General features: G+C 34.8%; 1 protein-coding gene across 1 annotated transcript in view; it reads right to left on the reverse strand.

Annotated features, from left to right (window-relative positions):
- Nucleotides 1–13,935, reverse strand: part of LOC117115821 (protein O-mannosyl-transferase 1-like) — a 21,934-nt gene extending 7,999 nt beyond the window's left edge. The window contains exons 1-16 of the mRNA XM_033259772.1: nucleotides 13,919–13,935; nucleotides 11,126–11,371; nucleotides 10,344–10,498; nucleotides 9,252–9,398; nucleotides 8,870–8,978; nucleotides 8,194–8,259; nucleotides 7,844–7,937; nucleotides 7,042–7,197; nucleotides 5,677–5,897; nucleotides 5,215–5,307; nucleotides 5,027–5,123; nucleotides 4,689–4,781; nucleotides 4,210–4,324; nucleotides 2,747–2,850; nucleotides 2,417–2,533; nucleotides 1,619–1,745 (exon numbers count right to left, since the gene is read on the reverse strand). Of these exons, the coding sequence (XP_033115663.1) occupies nucleotides 1,619–1,745; nucleotides 2,417–2,533; nucleotides 2,747–2,850; nucleotides 4,210–4,324; nucleotides 4,689–4,781; nucleotides 5,027–5,123; nucleotides 5,215–5,307; nucleotides 5,677–5,897; nucleotides 7,042–7,197; nucleotides 7,844–7,937; nucleotides 8,194–8,259; nucleotides 8,870–8,978; nucleotides 9,252–9,398; nucleotides 10,344–10,498; nucleotides 11,126–11,310 (1,879 nt within the window). The 5' untranslated portion in view covers nucleotides 11,311–11,371; nucleotides 13,919–13,935. The remainder of the gene's footprint in view (nucleotides 1–1,618; nucleotides 1,746–2,416; nucleotides 2,534–2,746; nucleotides 2,851–4,209; nucleotides 4,325–4,688; nucleotides 4,782–5,026; nucleotides 5,124–5,214; nucleotides 5,308–5,676; nucleotides 5,898–7,041; nucleotides 7,198–7,843; nucleotides 7,938–8,193; nucleotides 8,260–8,869; nucleotides 8,979–9,251; nucleotides 9,399–10,343; nucleotides 10,499–11,125; nucleotides 11,372–13,918) is intronic.
- Nucleotides 13,936–16,327: the final 2,392 nt, after the last annotated feature.

Raw genomic sequence — 16,327 nt, forward strand, 5'->3', positions numbered from 1 at the left:
GCTTGTTTGTTATGCTGTACTGATGAGTTCTTAAAGGACAAAACAACGTTGTATGCAGATTGATTTAACTTATATATATATATATAAAAATATATATCGTTAAAATACCATTAAAAATGATGTAAGAGGGAACAGAATTTGCTATTTATTTTTTTTCAAGGACCTTCGTCTGGACTCCACTAGGGCATTTAGTGGTTCCCATATACCTGCGTTTTTAATTTTTTGCTCAGAAGGTAGGCCTACAAAGAAATATTAGGCCTACATAATTATACCACATAGATTAATCTACCACAATAGTAAATATACTGATATTTTTTTTTCCAGCAGAGCCTTTGTTGCTACATGCGACCGGGGCCCTTGGTGGTCCTGATATTGATGGTCTCACTTTATTTGCATTAGTTTTTTCATCTCTTGAAACGTGCTACTATACCTATGTCATTATTATTATTATCATTTCTATATAAAATACAGAGTCATTAACATCATGTGACAGATTTGGGATGGTTATTATTCTTCAGATTCTTCTCTATGGATGTCCTTTTATGTACAGTGTATTATGCAATTATGATTTGGGATAGTGTATTCGATATCAGTAATATACAGTATTTTGTACTGTACTATTCTTCATAAAACTGTAAACATGATATTGCAATTATGTTTACTTAATTGTGAAGTTAGAAAGTACTTAACATTATTTCCTACAACTATCCAGGTGTGTGTAAATCATGTGACATAAAAGGGATGGTATAATATTCTTCCTATAGAGTTCAAACAATCTCTACGGGCACATTATACACAGTGTATCATGCAAAGTATGATGTAACAATAGTGTATTCAACTTATAAATTTTTTTACGATCCTTTAAGGAACTGTAAACATAATGTTGGAATAAAGCGTAATTTTCTTACAACTAGATTGTATCCAGTACTGGGTACTTCCTATGACAAGTAACAGGAATGTCTACTTATTTTTGCTTGTACAGATCAGACATCCTCTCTCTGTGTATTATGCACAGTAGAAATAATGAATACATACAGGCAGACATTTCCACACTATCCTTCTTCTTGTATTGTAGACCATGATTATATAAGTATTATATACAGTAAAAGTGATACTAAATTAGGCGATAAATCCATTTCATTAACACTCTGGCCGCCAAACACGGAGGTCTCCGTGTTTGCTAACGCAACGCTCGACCGCCAAACACGGAGATCTCCGTGTTTCAGGTTTTTGTACGGAATCCGATAGATGGGGTAATTACCAACATGTACTGACAATTTGAACTCTACATTCAGTCGGGACCGTAAGTATTTCGCTATTTGTTTGTTTACATTAGCGTTGTGCGGTATTGATTTACTTTCACGAAATCGCTATTATCTCAGCTTCGTTGTGCAAAATTGCGTAAATCTAAAAAAGTGAGTCATTTTCATTTTACTGTTACGGGTCACCGATTGTGATTAGAATAAAATGTTTGGTACCATTGTAAAGCTAACATGTTTGTAGTTCTTGTAGTGTTCACATACACATTACACACTCTCAACGAGCTTCGGAAAAGTGTTAAAATTTGCTAAAATGTCTGAGTGTTAATATATTATATAAATTGCTAGATATACCATACCGTTGTTAAGATCTTTGCATTGTCTTCTCCATCTAATGACAAGTACAAGCATAATGGTGGCAAAAATAGGGATAGTTATGGTAGATGTCCACCAAGTCACAGCATTTCCAAGGAAATAAATTTGAGCCTGAAACAAAAAGCCAAAAAACGATAATCACTTACAGAGTTACTAAGGTTGTAATTGTTAGTACAACATACCGTTAAACCCTTGAATTGAAGCCCTGGGCTTCTTTTTTATGCGAATTTTGGATGGGCTTCTTGTGAAGGCTACTTTTGCAAAGTAAACAGGGGGGGCTTCTTTTCAAAACGAATGACTGTGAATTTTGGGAATGTGTATCATGGAGTGTATTAACTGGCATTAAATCATCTAAACTACTGTATAAACCAAGCATGTTTTTAATTTATTTTGTTTTTTAAAATTAATGTATAGTGTATGTACTGTAACTATCTCGAAAAAAGCTTTTTCGAAAGGCTAATTTTGGAAACTAAAGAGGGCCTTCAATTCAAGATGGGCTTCTTCTCAAGATTAAGCCCATTGGGCTTCAATTCAAGGTTTTACGGTATTTGTTAATAAAAAAATATATAAACTCCCAGTGCAGACATACTGACTATCACCGCATCAGTGGCACTATGTTGGTCTACCTCCTCTTAGCAGTAGTTCAGACATCAGGAGAAAATATTAGAGATGGCCGTGATTAAAAATTGTAAAGATGTATGAAAAAATGCTATTCAAACAATTGATAATTATACTGCTGAGCTGGATTTCACCCATTTTAAAATTAAAAAAAACATGCTTACATTTGATTGGCTGTCCATCCAGTAGGCTGCACCCCTTTCCATTAAGAGCCACTCAAGAGGCACTGAGCTGTATTCATGTTCTTTAATGACATCCATGTTGGCTGCAAGCATCTTCCACTGATGATAGCAACAATGAATTCAAAAATGTTTTTGTCAGGGAAATAAAATGGATGGATTTTGAAAACCAGTCACAGAATTCCCGAAAAATTATCATATTACTCGATGGGTTGTGAAAAAGCAGGGGGCACCATGATACAAAATGAAATTAAATTTGAGTGTACAGTAAATACTGTATATTAATCTACATTTTTTGCTCCTACTGCTTTATACCTGTAACTCCATGAACTTTTCCCACATGCTCAATTCCTTGTCTGGAATACCATAACCTTCCTCTGGTCCAACTTCAACATCTTCACCTTCTACCTCTTTGTATACTGTTTGAAAGCATAAATACATTTTTAAAATCACATTTTAATTGTTCTTATGTGTGCCTACTATAATTTATATCTTGATACTGGTTTAAACTTACCATGTGAAAAAAACTAAAATTCAATTATGCATTAAAAAATCCCCAGTAAATCTAGCAAGTTTCACTTTTTGTAGTCACAGGGACCAGGCCAAACTTTCCAATGTTCAAATTGAAATAGGGCATATAGCCAAAAATTAATTATTTTAATTATTTATTATTTAATTTAAAATCTTATTCACTCAGAATTTCTGGATTTATTAATTTAAACACAATATATAATGAAGTTGTAGTCAATGATGAAGTTAACTAAGGTAATTTATAAGTAACCAGTGGTGGCACCGGGGGTGGGGGGGCTGAGGAGCTATAGTCCCCTCATCGGGGAAGCCTAGCCCTCCGTCGGGGAAGACGAGTACAACATCAACAACCACAACAACAACAACATAACATAAATTCATGTGCCGTTTTATTGTAAGTTATCCGACTACTGTAATATAACTACTTTTCACATTGAATTAAGCCCATGAAACGACATATTCTTCACAGTGAATTAATTACGTTCAAACATCTATTGGAACGAAAGTCAGCAGAACAGTGTCAAGTGTCAAAACGCTGTTTTAACACTATTTTTTAAAATGTCAGTGCATATTAATATTATGTATTGAAATAAGAAAAAAAAAGAATACAAATGCCCTTCCCCCATTTGAAAAATTCTGGATCCGCCCATGTTCAATGAGACAAATTAAAAATGTTTTACATTCTACTATGACAAATGCTTGTTTGGATATCCTCATCACCAAAAATTCGTCAAATATCCTCGTTTTGAGTTTGGTCTTAAAAATGGCAACTAAGGTGGAATATCCGGTAACTTCCAAACGTTTGTTTTGAGTTTGATCTCAGAGGGTTCGGTAAAAAGGCTGATTATGTAATGCATATTGATCATATACACTGCACTCATTTCATTTAATTTTTTTCAGGTAAAGGAAACCTAATAAATATATGATAATTATAATATGTTTAGGGAGGTAGTTCCGAAGAGTGGCAGCTGAAAATAAATATAATTTTGGACATATGATTTGGTGTTAACTTTAGAAACAATGAGCAAAGTAAGGTCAGAAGAACGAAGGGAGGGTAAAGAGACATATTTAGGAAGTAGATCAGGTAGGTAAGTGGGCTGTTGGATTCACAGTTCCTTAAATGTCAGTGGAAGAATTTTATACTTTATTTTCATGAATTAATGGGAAGCCAGTGTAACTTATAGATATAGAACATAGAACATTGCACTAGTTGATTCATCAAGGTAACTAGTCACGAAGTAGACACTTACATCTTGTGTATTTATGTTCTTCAACATTCCATATTGTTGCTTCTTGGCTTACAACCTTATCTGCTGCAACCTCAAATTGATTAAACCCCCAATCAGGCAGTTGAGAACCACTTATCTAAAATAAAAATCACCAGCTAAAGTAAGTTCATTCTAGAATATTTTTGTGTCAAAAAGTTATGAAAAACTACCAGTGGTAAAATCTTTAACAAAAAATTCAATCAAATGAGTTATTATTACTAAAGAAACAAATTAAAACAATATCTTTTTTAATACAAAAATCATAAAATTGATTACCTGGCAATTTGAGAAAATATGCAATAATATAGGAACACTATGTCGATTGACAAAAAAAAATGTTTTCAACTTATGTAGATATACAAAGTAAGATATTTGTATATTGAATATCATCCTTTACGCTTATTTGCAATAGCTCACCACAAATACATTTCAAAAACAAATTAACCTTTAGTAACAAATACCTTGATAGCACATGACGTATTCATATGAACAAGTCTAATGTGGGATTTAATGGTCTTCCAAATACTGCCCTCTGTTTCACGATTCACAATATCCTAGAGAAATATCACAAACAAATGAAAACAAGCAAGTTCTTTTTTAATTAAAAGAAGATTATACAGATTATAACTTTATTATTATATTTATTTTATTAATACTATTACAATAGAAAGACATTTTTAGGTTCAAATATATAAAGTATTGTGAACAATATTTAGATATACTCAGCATTGGGGTTATACACAGTAATACACAATGATGGTGATAGTTATTGAAATTATGATAATAATTCACAACTTACCACTTTCCAAAGATTTTGAGCAGGGTGGGAGATATTGTAATAAACATAACATGATACCTCCATACAATAAGGCGACATAGGGGCAGCAACATCATGACTAAAATACAAACAGGAAGACATCGTAAGTAAACGAAAAAAAAAGCTAACAAGTTTGCGATACTGATCAATAATCCGGTTTTTTTTCTCACCTATTCAGTGTTCTGCCAGAGATGCCGTGCACTAATTGAATAACATCCCCATGCTTGATGACACGTGGCTTGGAGTCTACAATCAGACTGGTGCTAAAACAATAATAATAATATTATAAAAAGAATGATAATAATAAAACCAATAATTTTAATAAGAAAAATATGAATTACTATATAAAATTGGCAGCATGTATTTTGTCATTATTATTGTTGTTGTTGTTATTGTTATGGTTAATATAACTTTGTTGTCATGATAATAGAAAAATAACTGTCTTCAATCCTAAATTGCTGTTCCTGTACATATTTTAAGTAGTTAATATTAGATAATAAATTTAATTAATGTTACAATCATGTTTCATTTTACTAATTATTCCACAGACATCAATGGTCACTATTATTTAATTATTAAAAAAAACAGAAATAATACTATTAAACAATCAAAATATTATTTGATCTTGTTACCTCTGCGGGTCTTTAACAAGCCACCAATTGTTGACATCCTTAAATGAGTAGCAAGTGACCTGTTGCTGAGCACTGCTGCCACGCCCATCAGGGTAGCGCATTGGGTACGTATGTGCATGGGAATGAAGCCAGCATGTTCGACCATGTGTGGGTCGTAAAGTAATTTGTGAACCGAATGCGATCCCCAAAGGCTGGCCTTTGGTAATGGATGACAAACCACCCTATTATGGAAATAAAACATGACATTTATAGACGTAGCTTGTTTAATGGGCTGTGATTGCATGCTATGTATTAGCCTTAGGCCGGATTTGACTTTGTATTGGGTTAACAGTTCATGGCATTATATATAGTAATTCCTCTGAGGATAATTCTTATTCATGATGTTAATATTAGGTCTTAATCCAAGAAGTAAAAAAAAATCTTGTGTCCTTGAGTAAGACACATATGTCTGCATTGCTTCCCTCCAAACAAGCGTATAAATGGGTACCTAGTGGGGTTGCCTGCTACAGTGACAATATGGCAGTAACACTTTAGCATGTGGACCTAACTACGACGTAGAAAAAAGGCACTCTATAACTGATAGGAAAATGCTATAGAAGCAACCTGTAACATTGAATAGTAAGGTTGGGGTAATATAAACATGAATGAAAAGAAAATTATTATATTGTTGTAAACTTGAGGACTAAAATTAAATTTCTTCATTGGGCATAAGAGTAGGGAAAGAAATATGTTAAATCTCTTCAAAAATGTGGATACTGTATTTGTAAATGATAATATTTTCCTAAGCAAGCATTGCAGTAAATAACCAAATAAGTTATTATGTTTAACACTATATTCTTCTGCATAATTTCCATTAGGCGAGACTTTTATTATACTTTGTTTCGCAAACTTATTTTTTTAAAGATCGCCAGATGAAGGCGGACAAAAATAAACTAGAATTTTGGTTTTTCATTTAGCAAAGAGTTTTGCCGAAAACATCGAGATAGAGGAGAAAATAAAAATAAAATGTTATTGTTGACAGTAAACATTGTAGTAATGAGATGGTTAAATGCTTTAAATTTATATAATTAGGAAGAAATATACATATCTTATTTTTGGAGATTTCAAGTCGGCGGCGGGCACAATAAATATAAAGGAACATTTTTTTTTCTGAAAATTTAAATTTTTCATGGTGGCGGGTGTGCTAATTGGCCAAAAAATAAATTAAATTTTTATTTGAAATCATAATTTTTTGCAGTTGGTGGGTTCACTAAACAAAGTATAAAAATGTCTTGCCTTAATTAGTAAGATAATTGTTAAGCAGATCTGAATTAATTGCACAATGTTAGTTGCACCAGGGTAACCCATCCCTTCTGGTAATATTACCTGTAGGCTGGCTTGAAAGGCACTGGTCATCCAGTCATCATGAGGTCCACTGCGGTTTAATACAGTTAGATGCACAAAGAAAATACTGATGTAAATAATTACAGGCAAGACGATTAACAACCCTACATGGCAAGAAAATTGGTAAAGTAGCTGCCTCTAAAAAAATAATGAAAAATAAACAACCATTCATTGTCAACTAAAGGAGATTTTTTTTTTCTGTCGGCAGAGCGTAAATATGTTTTAGGTTGCCTTGTTGACCCAGTTCTGTGGAATTATTCAAGTCTAGTTTGAAAACATTTCTCTTTAATACATAATTCTTTTAAGTTTAACCCGAAACCTTTATTTAGAAATACCGGGATGGTGTCCGCAGCATTGGATTGTTTTACCTTCAGTTTAAGTTAGATTTAGGTAGTTAAGATTTGTTTTAGTTGTAGTTAAGATGTCCTGGGTATGACGGTGAAATGCATCCACTCAAATTGCTGGCGATCAACTGGCAGCCCCATCTACGAATTTAGCGGCCTTTGGGTGGGAGGGTGAATGGTCACCCAGCAGCAATAAGAAAAATAGCTGAACAAAGGCGGATGAACTCCTCGGAGCCAACGGTCAAACCACGCTTAGTTTGAAGGAGTAGGATTAGTTAAGTATTACTCTTTTTGTATTATTATATATGTTAAACGCATAGAGGTCTCTATGATATGCGCTCTATAATTCGACCACTATTATTATTATTACTTACTTACTTAATCCTCTTCTGTGCCAATTATTATTATTACCCTTGAAATAGATTGATGGTCATTCTTACCAACTCCACTGATCTATCGGCAATTAGCCTCCAAAGATCCAGGCAGACAGATGCCATCACAATAAGCACTGTGAAGATCCCATTGTATTTAACACTGAAACAAAAAATACTAATTTTAGTAATGAATTATAAAGTCAAAATTTGTGTACATCATAAGTTAATTATGTATTACCAATATGTCAATTGTAAAATGTTTTGACAAAATCAAATGGTGGGATTAATTTAATAAGCTGTTATCTAATACTAATATTGATTAAAAACTGATTGGTATAAAAATTATAGAAACAAAAATATTAAATCATAAAAAAACACCATAAAATATATAAATAATCAGACAAAAATTACATTACCTCATACAACAAACCATTGAAACACCAGTACAGGTAAGCCAAAACAACCATGCTAATGAGAATGGCCTGTAAAAAGTAAGTAAATTCTATACATTTTCTATATTTTTTAGACACTGTGCCCATAACTCAAAGGGATCTAAGACAAGCACTATAAGACCACTGTTCAAGAACTGAATGTGTGACCTTAAAAGTAGAATAATAATAATAATAATAATAATAACAATAATAACAATAACAACAACAATAATAATAATAATAATAATAATAATAATAATAATAATAATAATAATAATAATAGTGTAGTTTTACATAGCGCACATATCCATCTAATGTAAGATGCTCAGGGTACTTAATATGTGGACTAGGTTAACATTGTGCCATAACACTGTTTGCAAATTTTAAAGATTAATTTATTTTGATTTACTTGGTGTTACTTGTAAGAAATATACATATGATTCTAGAACTCACACAAATGAAATTTAACAACCAAGGTATAACCTATGATTCCTGATGATGACATAATTAATGTCGAAATATTGAATCCCGACACGATGGCGTGCATTTCGATACTTGGAGTATGTATCTATTTTTATACCTCCATGGTATTATACTATCGTATCTGAGATTAATCAGTGGACCTTTTGGTTTTAGGTATAAGCTGCACTCTAGTTTTTACCTGTGTTTCTGCTGCTTGAACATCAGCAGCGACAAGACTGACAGAACACTGAAGAACAGCAGCATTGAGTCGATGAACATAAAACGTGACTGTATTATCAAAGAGTTCTCTAAAAAAAAAAAACAGAAAAATTAATTTTATTTCACAGCAGAAAAAAAAAATATTTGACACAAAAAGATTTGATTCCAATGAGTAACAAATGTTGGCTTATGTGTAAGGGGGTCACATACATAATGCAGACTTACACACACATACAGGAATATAACAGTAATGTAAATTTTATTTGAAAACATAAAATGTAACTTTTGTGATTTAATCTACAGCACAATAAAATGATAAAACCATGCCTTTGAAAATGTTAGTTATTTGTAGGGATACTTACCAAATAAAACTAAAAAGCCAGCCAACGTAGCAGCCCCATGTGAAAACCCAATTGCCAAGACTAACTGGTACACAGCAGGCACTAATAGGCTTCCAAAGATAGCAGGAAGCAATCGAAGGTACCACAGAGGAATAGTTGGAGGGAATTCTGAGAAAGATAAATAAGAATCATTTATAAAATTCATTTTTGAATTTTTAAATTTCAGACATGAATTATAATTACAATTTCTAAAATAATACAATTTCTTATTTCAATACTATAATATTAAGTAAAGAGTTTACAAAATAAATGACATACAATTCAACTGTTCTATCCAAATAAAGTAAAGTATTGTATATCTGTAACCGGTAGTCTTTTCCGTTTACAGTGCAAGGTAGTGGAGACCCAATCTCATCTTGAGTAAAATTTACTGATGCTCAACCTATTCCCTTGTAAATATACACATCTGAGAAATCAATGCTGTCACATTGTCGTTTAGAGGGATCCCTGGTTCAGCAGCGGCTCCAGAAATTTTCCGACAGAGGGTCCAACATGTCCAACAGGGGACACAACATATTCGACTGCGGGGTCCGAATCAAGGGGCCAACTAGAGCCTTGGTCAGGGTCCCGGAATAAAAACCCCTGATAGGGTTCACAGGGAGAGTTTTTATGGCTTAGTATGGCCAAGGATGGCCCGAATTGTAACACAATATTAGGGATTGGCAATCAAAATATCATTACTTGGATAGCAAATTATTATTTCTGATTCGATGTCATCGTGGTGTTGGATGACAGGGGTCAACGCTTGTATGCAAATGCCCCCGCGCTGGCACCACCACTGCCCTGGTTAACAGCCTTTTACCTAGATTGACTGTATATTTACTTATGCATGTTGATCTTTCCAACTAATTTAAGCAAAATGCTTTATTTAATTTGGTCTGTCCCTACACAATATTCTCAGTGAAATGGTGAATATTAATAATGAACTATCAGCAGTTGTTTTAGGAAAAAATCTGATTCCTATACATATAAACCAAGCCAACCTATGGTATATTATCAATATTTGTTATTATATTATCAACTAATTATGAAAACATTTTTAAGATGAATTACCTTCACCAATTTTATCAAACAGAAAATTGCCTTGGAAACCAGACAAGTAGGCAGACAGTGCAAGCAGCAGCTTTCCCAATGGTGGATGGACATCGAAAAAGAAGATACGATTGATGTAAAGGCTTGTGAATTGACCAAAGTGAACTTCATCAAATCTGTAAAAAATTATGGATGTAATAACTAAGATTATATCAGTTTTACTGTCTTCCCAGGGCAGTATAATGTATATTTTTTTAACCTTCTAACCTTATTCCATACTTTCCAACAATGTTTAACATTAATATGGATGAACCATCTTTGAATTATGAAAGAAGACAGTGATGATATTGCTTACAAGTCATTACTGTCATCTTATCAGCTGTGATAAGGGTGTGGATTGCTACATTAATGTGTCCTAATTGACTAGAATGATTTCGTTTAAGACGTTCTGTTGACTCATCCAGTTAAGTTACTTAACGGACGGGTCGGCATGGGTGGAAGTCTATTTTTTCCCCTGCCGCAGGTTATTGACGCTCTGTTACTATGTGTCCTGCTGGGTGAAGTGACATTTGCGTGTTGTTTTTTTTTTCGTCTTGTTACGTAATGTGGATTTGATGTATTATGTTTTGTTGGAAATATGAATAAAAAAAAAAATCAAAAAAAAAAAAAATCTTATCAGCTGTGTAATTGCTAATAAATCACTCCTTTCTTTTGTACTGTACACCGTCCTCAACAGTGGCATGTTCACAAAAAATATATAAATATTTTTGTTTGATTGATTGAAAGTAAAACTGGTATCTTACACTACACCTCTAGGGTTTTCAATTCCAACAATCCTTAAAAACCCTGCTAGTATAGTCAAGCAAGCGAGAACTAGGTTCACTTTGACTGTCATGAAAGGATCTGAGCAGAACATTGATCGTCTGCTGATAGCATTGGCTGTGCCCTCATTTCTCTCTGGGTTCTCTTCTTTGGTTGGTTCCTGCATAGCTGCATAAGGTTGTGTTCATATGGATACTGATCCTGCTGTCAGAAACTCCTGATCACCAGATCTATGCATGAAAAGCAATAATAATGATAAAAATAATTACTACAGTAAGTCAATCATGACATCATCACTGCAACTCCCAATGTTCTTTTCCTATCCCCAGATGTGCACTAATCTTTCATTAGTGCACAATTTGCTTGATCTTTTTTAGATTTGTGTGGAAAAAGCCAATTCAAGTGCCATATCGCACACCACCCTGAATTCTAGGCTAGTGTTTTTACACCTACAGAAAGCGAGGGCAAAGATGGTAATTGAAAAAATGACATTTGTAATACAAGGTATATTAGAACCCGAAGAAAGTCACTTCAAAATTAATATATGAAAAATTAAGGAATTCCTTGAATCAATGCACCCTAATAAACTGAAGAAACTGAACATTTAATAGGAATATTTGAGGCTTATCTAGACCTATTTCAAAGATGCAAGGAACAAATTTAAATGTAAGCAGTATGCCTAACGTAGATCGATCCGCAAGCCCAGATGAAATCATCACACGATTTTTCCTGTCTGCACTGACACCAAAATTGTGATAACTGTATTCTCTCAAATGCTCGAAAAAGTTTTGATGGAATGTCTATCAAAATATATATCAAAAAGTATCGCAGCTACTGTACAATCCTCATGCACGGCTAAACATAGTACTGTACACGCACAGATATACTGATCATATCACTATAGCAACTGATGAGTACTACAACACTTTGATTATTAAAAGATGGCAATTGATTTATAAAGCAAAAAGAATAGTCCTTTTACACTATGTACAAATTATTATACTTAGGCTAAATTAATGCAATCAAAAATTCCCTTCAGGTCTTGCAGGGCCTCAGGAATTTTTTTCTTGCATTAATCTAAACTTCACACAATAATTTCCACATAGTGTCAAATACGCAACTATTCTAATTACTTACAGTATTAGTTCTAATGCCAAAGCATCACAAAAGAGCTTCAGTTAAGATTGGCTGATGCACCTCTGAAACCTTTCAGGGTTTATTTAAATGTATGTTACTTCTGAAAAAATGCACTTCACTAAACTTTGAGTGAACATTAATACAATATTTCCTTTTCAAACTCACAAGGATAAGCCACCAGCAAATAGCCGGCCAGGAGTTTGTCGGATACCATGCGAATGCGGAAAGGTTTACATTGGTGAAACAGGTCGTGATCTCCGTACCAGGCTCAAGGAACACCAAGGCCATGCCAGGAGAGGGGAACAACAAAAGTCATCTATAGTCATGCACTCCCACACACCCCATCGTGTATGTTGGGATAAATCTGAACTGATAGCCACTGTACCATCTTGGCATTCCAGACGGACCAGAGAAGCTATAGAAATTCACAAACACGATACAGTACATCAAGATATTGGATTTATCATCAGCGATATTTGGTTGTCCATGTTTAACCGGACCTAAACTAAATTTTTTCCCGCCAAACTTTCCCTCTACACTGGAACTATGCCATTGTTTTTGGCTTTCCTTCCCCCAGCTAGAACAATGCCACTGTCTTGGCTTTCTAGCCACGCCCCGCCCTTCTATTCAGACCGTGAATTTTAGCTTTCGTATAGCTTTTCATTGGTAGGCTCAGCCTTTGTTTAGTTTTCAACCAATCGGCAGCAAGTCTCATCACTCAAACATATAAGTTTTGAGATTCTACATTTGAGATCTCTGCAGATATTATTCTCCTGAAGACGGTTGAAGCAAGTCAACCGAAACGTCGAGATATTCTCAACCAACAACAACAGTTCTTTTCAGAACTATCTACGTGGTGTACCGCAAGCATTAATTATATATTATATAATATTTCCTTTGTTATTAATGTTTCTGATACAAATACTGTATAAGTTTTGAGCTACCGGACTTGTGGGAATCAAAATATATCTGGAATAATCAATTTTCTAAAGTTGGGCTGACTCAATTCTACCTTCACACTTATTTTTACATCTCCCTGATGAAGGTCCTGGCGGGAAGCAGATACCACCCACCCATACCACCCTCGACTTGTCAGAGGTATATCTAGAAAGAATATGTTACATTTACAACAGGCTTAAAATGGCCCAAAATTGGTCAGTTTCTTTCGGCACCTGAGGCTGAAGCCCACCAGGCCTGAGTAACCGCACTTTGCCTGCCTTTCCTAGACTCCACTTCCCTCCACCCTCGTCCCTCACTCAACAGATTGTAACACCAATCTGGCCTCATGACAGCCAAGCTTTGAATAAAAAACATTAAAAGATAACGTAAAATCGGGTCAGAGTGGTTAACTGAACTACAAAAAGGGCCTAGGCCCAATGACAATGTGACGACGAGTAGGGCTAGGCCTAGGCAAAATGTTCTATCCACCCAAACTACACAGTAAACTGGCTGCAAAATTGACTCTCCTCACCTCACCAAATGTAAACAAATTGCCGTTGACCCACTGACGAAGGGCTTAGCCTAATAAATCTGAGAAATTTATTATAAACTGTCTGAATTGGTAGCAATAACAAAAAAGTAGACAATATAAAGTATAAAAAATACTACCAATATTGAAATCTCATATATTTCTTATTTACCCGTCCAAATAGACAATTAATTTGTAATCAGGATTGTCCTATCTATGATACTTCCTGTCTCTTATACACATCTAGCTGCGTATACGAGACAGCAATAATTACAGTATTAGTTCTAATGCCATAGCATCACAAAAGAGCTTCAGTTAAGATTGGCTGATGCACCTGAAACCTTTCAGGGTTTATTTAAATGTATGTTACTTCTGGAAAAATGCACTTCACTAAACTTTGAGTGAACATTAATACAATATTTCCTTTTCAAACTCACAAGGATAAGCCACCAGCAAATAGCCAGCCAGGAGTTTGTCGGATACCATGTGAATGCGGAAAGGTTTACATTGGTGAAACAGGTCGTGATCTCCGTAGCAGGCTCAAGGAACACCAAGGCCATGCGAGGAGAGGGGAACAACAGAAGTCATCTTGTGGGAATCAAAATATATCTGGAATAATCAATTTTCTAAAGTTGGGCTGACTCAATTCTACCTTCACACTTATTTTTACATCTCCCTGATGAAGGTCCTAGCAGGAAGCAGATGGATATGCCCTCCTCTCCCCATACCCCTACGACTTGTCAGAGATATATCTAGAAAGAATATGTTACAATTACAACAGGCTTAAAATGGCCCAAAATTGGTCAGTTTCTTTCGGCACCTGAGGCTGAAGCCCACCAGGCCTGAGTAACCGCACTTGCCTGCCTTTCCTAGACTCCACTTCCCTCCACCCTCGTCCCTCACTCAACAGATTGTAACACCAATCTGGCCTCATGACAGCCAAGCTTTGAATAAAAAACATTAAAAGATAACGTAAAATCGGGTCAGAGTGGTTAACTGAACTACAAAAAGGGCCTAGGCCCAATGACAATGTGACGACGAGTAGGGCTAGGCCTAGGCAAAATGTTCTATCCACCCAAACTACACAGTAAACGGCTGCAAAATTGACTCTCCTCCCCTCACCAAATGTAAACAAATTGCCGTTGACCCACTGACGAAGGGCTTAGCCTAATAAATCTGAGAAATTTATTATAAACTGTCTGAATTGGTAGCAATAACAAAAAAGTAGACAATATAAAGTATAAAAAATACTACCAATATTGAAATCTCGTACATTTCTTATTTACCCGTCCAAATAGTGTTGTTGATGGCTCATCCGGAAGCTGCTGAGCTGCATGCATGTTTCAAACAAATGGAAAACTATAGAGGGAGTAATACAGTATTCACCCAAAACACTTTCATGGCTTTAGCTCATAGTTTATATCTTACATAGTTTTCAATACTTTTTTTTTTGTCTTTCTTGTGGAAGGGCCCTTTTTTCAGAATTCTGCTATGTTTTATTGGTACTTGTTTCGATGATATTTTTTATAAATGTTAATATTTTATATGTAACAGAAACATTAAAATACAATAGGCCGGCAGTAGCCTACCAATAATAAAAATATTACAATTTACAAATCTATCATAAACAATTTAATGCAGTAAAATGTATACTGTATATTAGTCGCCACACTATAATTTCCTTATTCAGATTTGGTCATTTTTATCATCCTCAAATTATATTGATCTACATTCGGGATTCAAATCCAAAGACTTTCCGATCCGCGGCCCATCTGATAGTAAATTGCACTGCGACATTCAATGCTCGTTTCACTACTCGACATTGGTACTATTCTTACGTACCTGGCGCTTGAATCACCACAAAATGCCTTCGTGGTCGAGTGGCTATAGTGACCATGTCCGGAGGCTGTACCATGTATGCAAACCGGGTCCCGGGCTAGTCCGGGTGAAGGCTGAGTTTGTTTCTTTCTGTCTTCAGGCTTACTTTTTATTACGTTTCATTATAATTATTCATTGCATTATTTCGCAGGCTGTTTGTGGGTCTATCCCATATGTCTTTAAATCACTTTATATACAAGTATTTCAAGGCCTACAACATATAGCACGGTTGAATAATACACGGAGGGCATATCTTACAGATACAAGATACAATGGCGTGTATTTCAATACTTGGAGTATGTATTATACTTTCTTATCTGAGATTAATCAGTGGACCTTTCGGTTTTCAAGATACAATATTCTTATTTATTTATTGTCACTTAGTACACAAAAGAATTCTACCTGGCGCTTGAATCACCACAATAGGCTCTATATGGTCAAGTGTTATGACGTTCGCCATGTATACGAACGATCCAGGTTCGAGTCCCAGTGGAGGCTGAGTTGGTTAGGCCGACCAGCCCTCCTTAAACTAACGTTTAATACGTTATCTCACTATATTAATTGGATTAACACATTATTAAGGATAAGTACTGAGTGTTTAACACTGGTGTCCTTGGATTCAATTATGGGTAAACGGATTAGTTGCCTTTTTTATGAGGTTTTAATTGTTCTTTACCGCCGAAAGTGCGGTATTCTAACG

The sequence above is a fragment of the Anneissia japonica genome, unplaced genomic scaffold (genome assembly GCF_011630105.1).
Source record: "Anneissia japonica isolate Jap-2015-1 unplaced genomic scaffold, ASM1163010v1 scaffold1483_len710385_cov172, whole genome shotgun sequence".
NCBI classification, from domain to species: Eukaryota; Metazoa; Echinodermata; class Crinoidea; order Comatulida; family Comatulidae; genus Anneissia; species Anneissia japonica.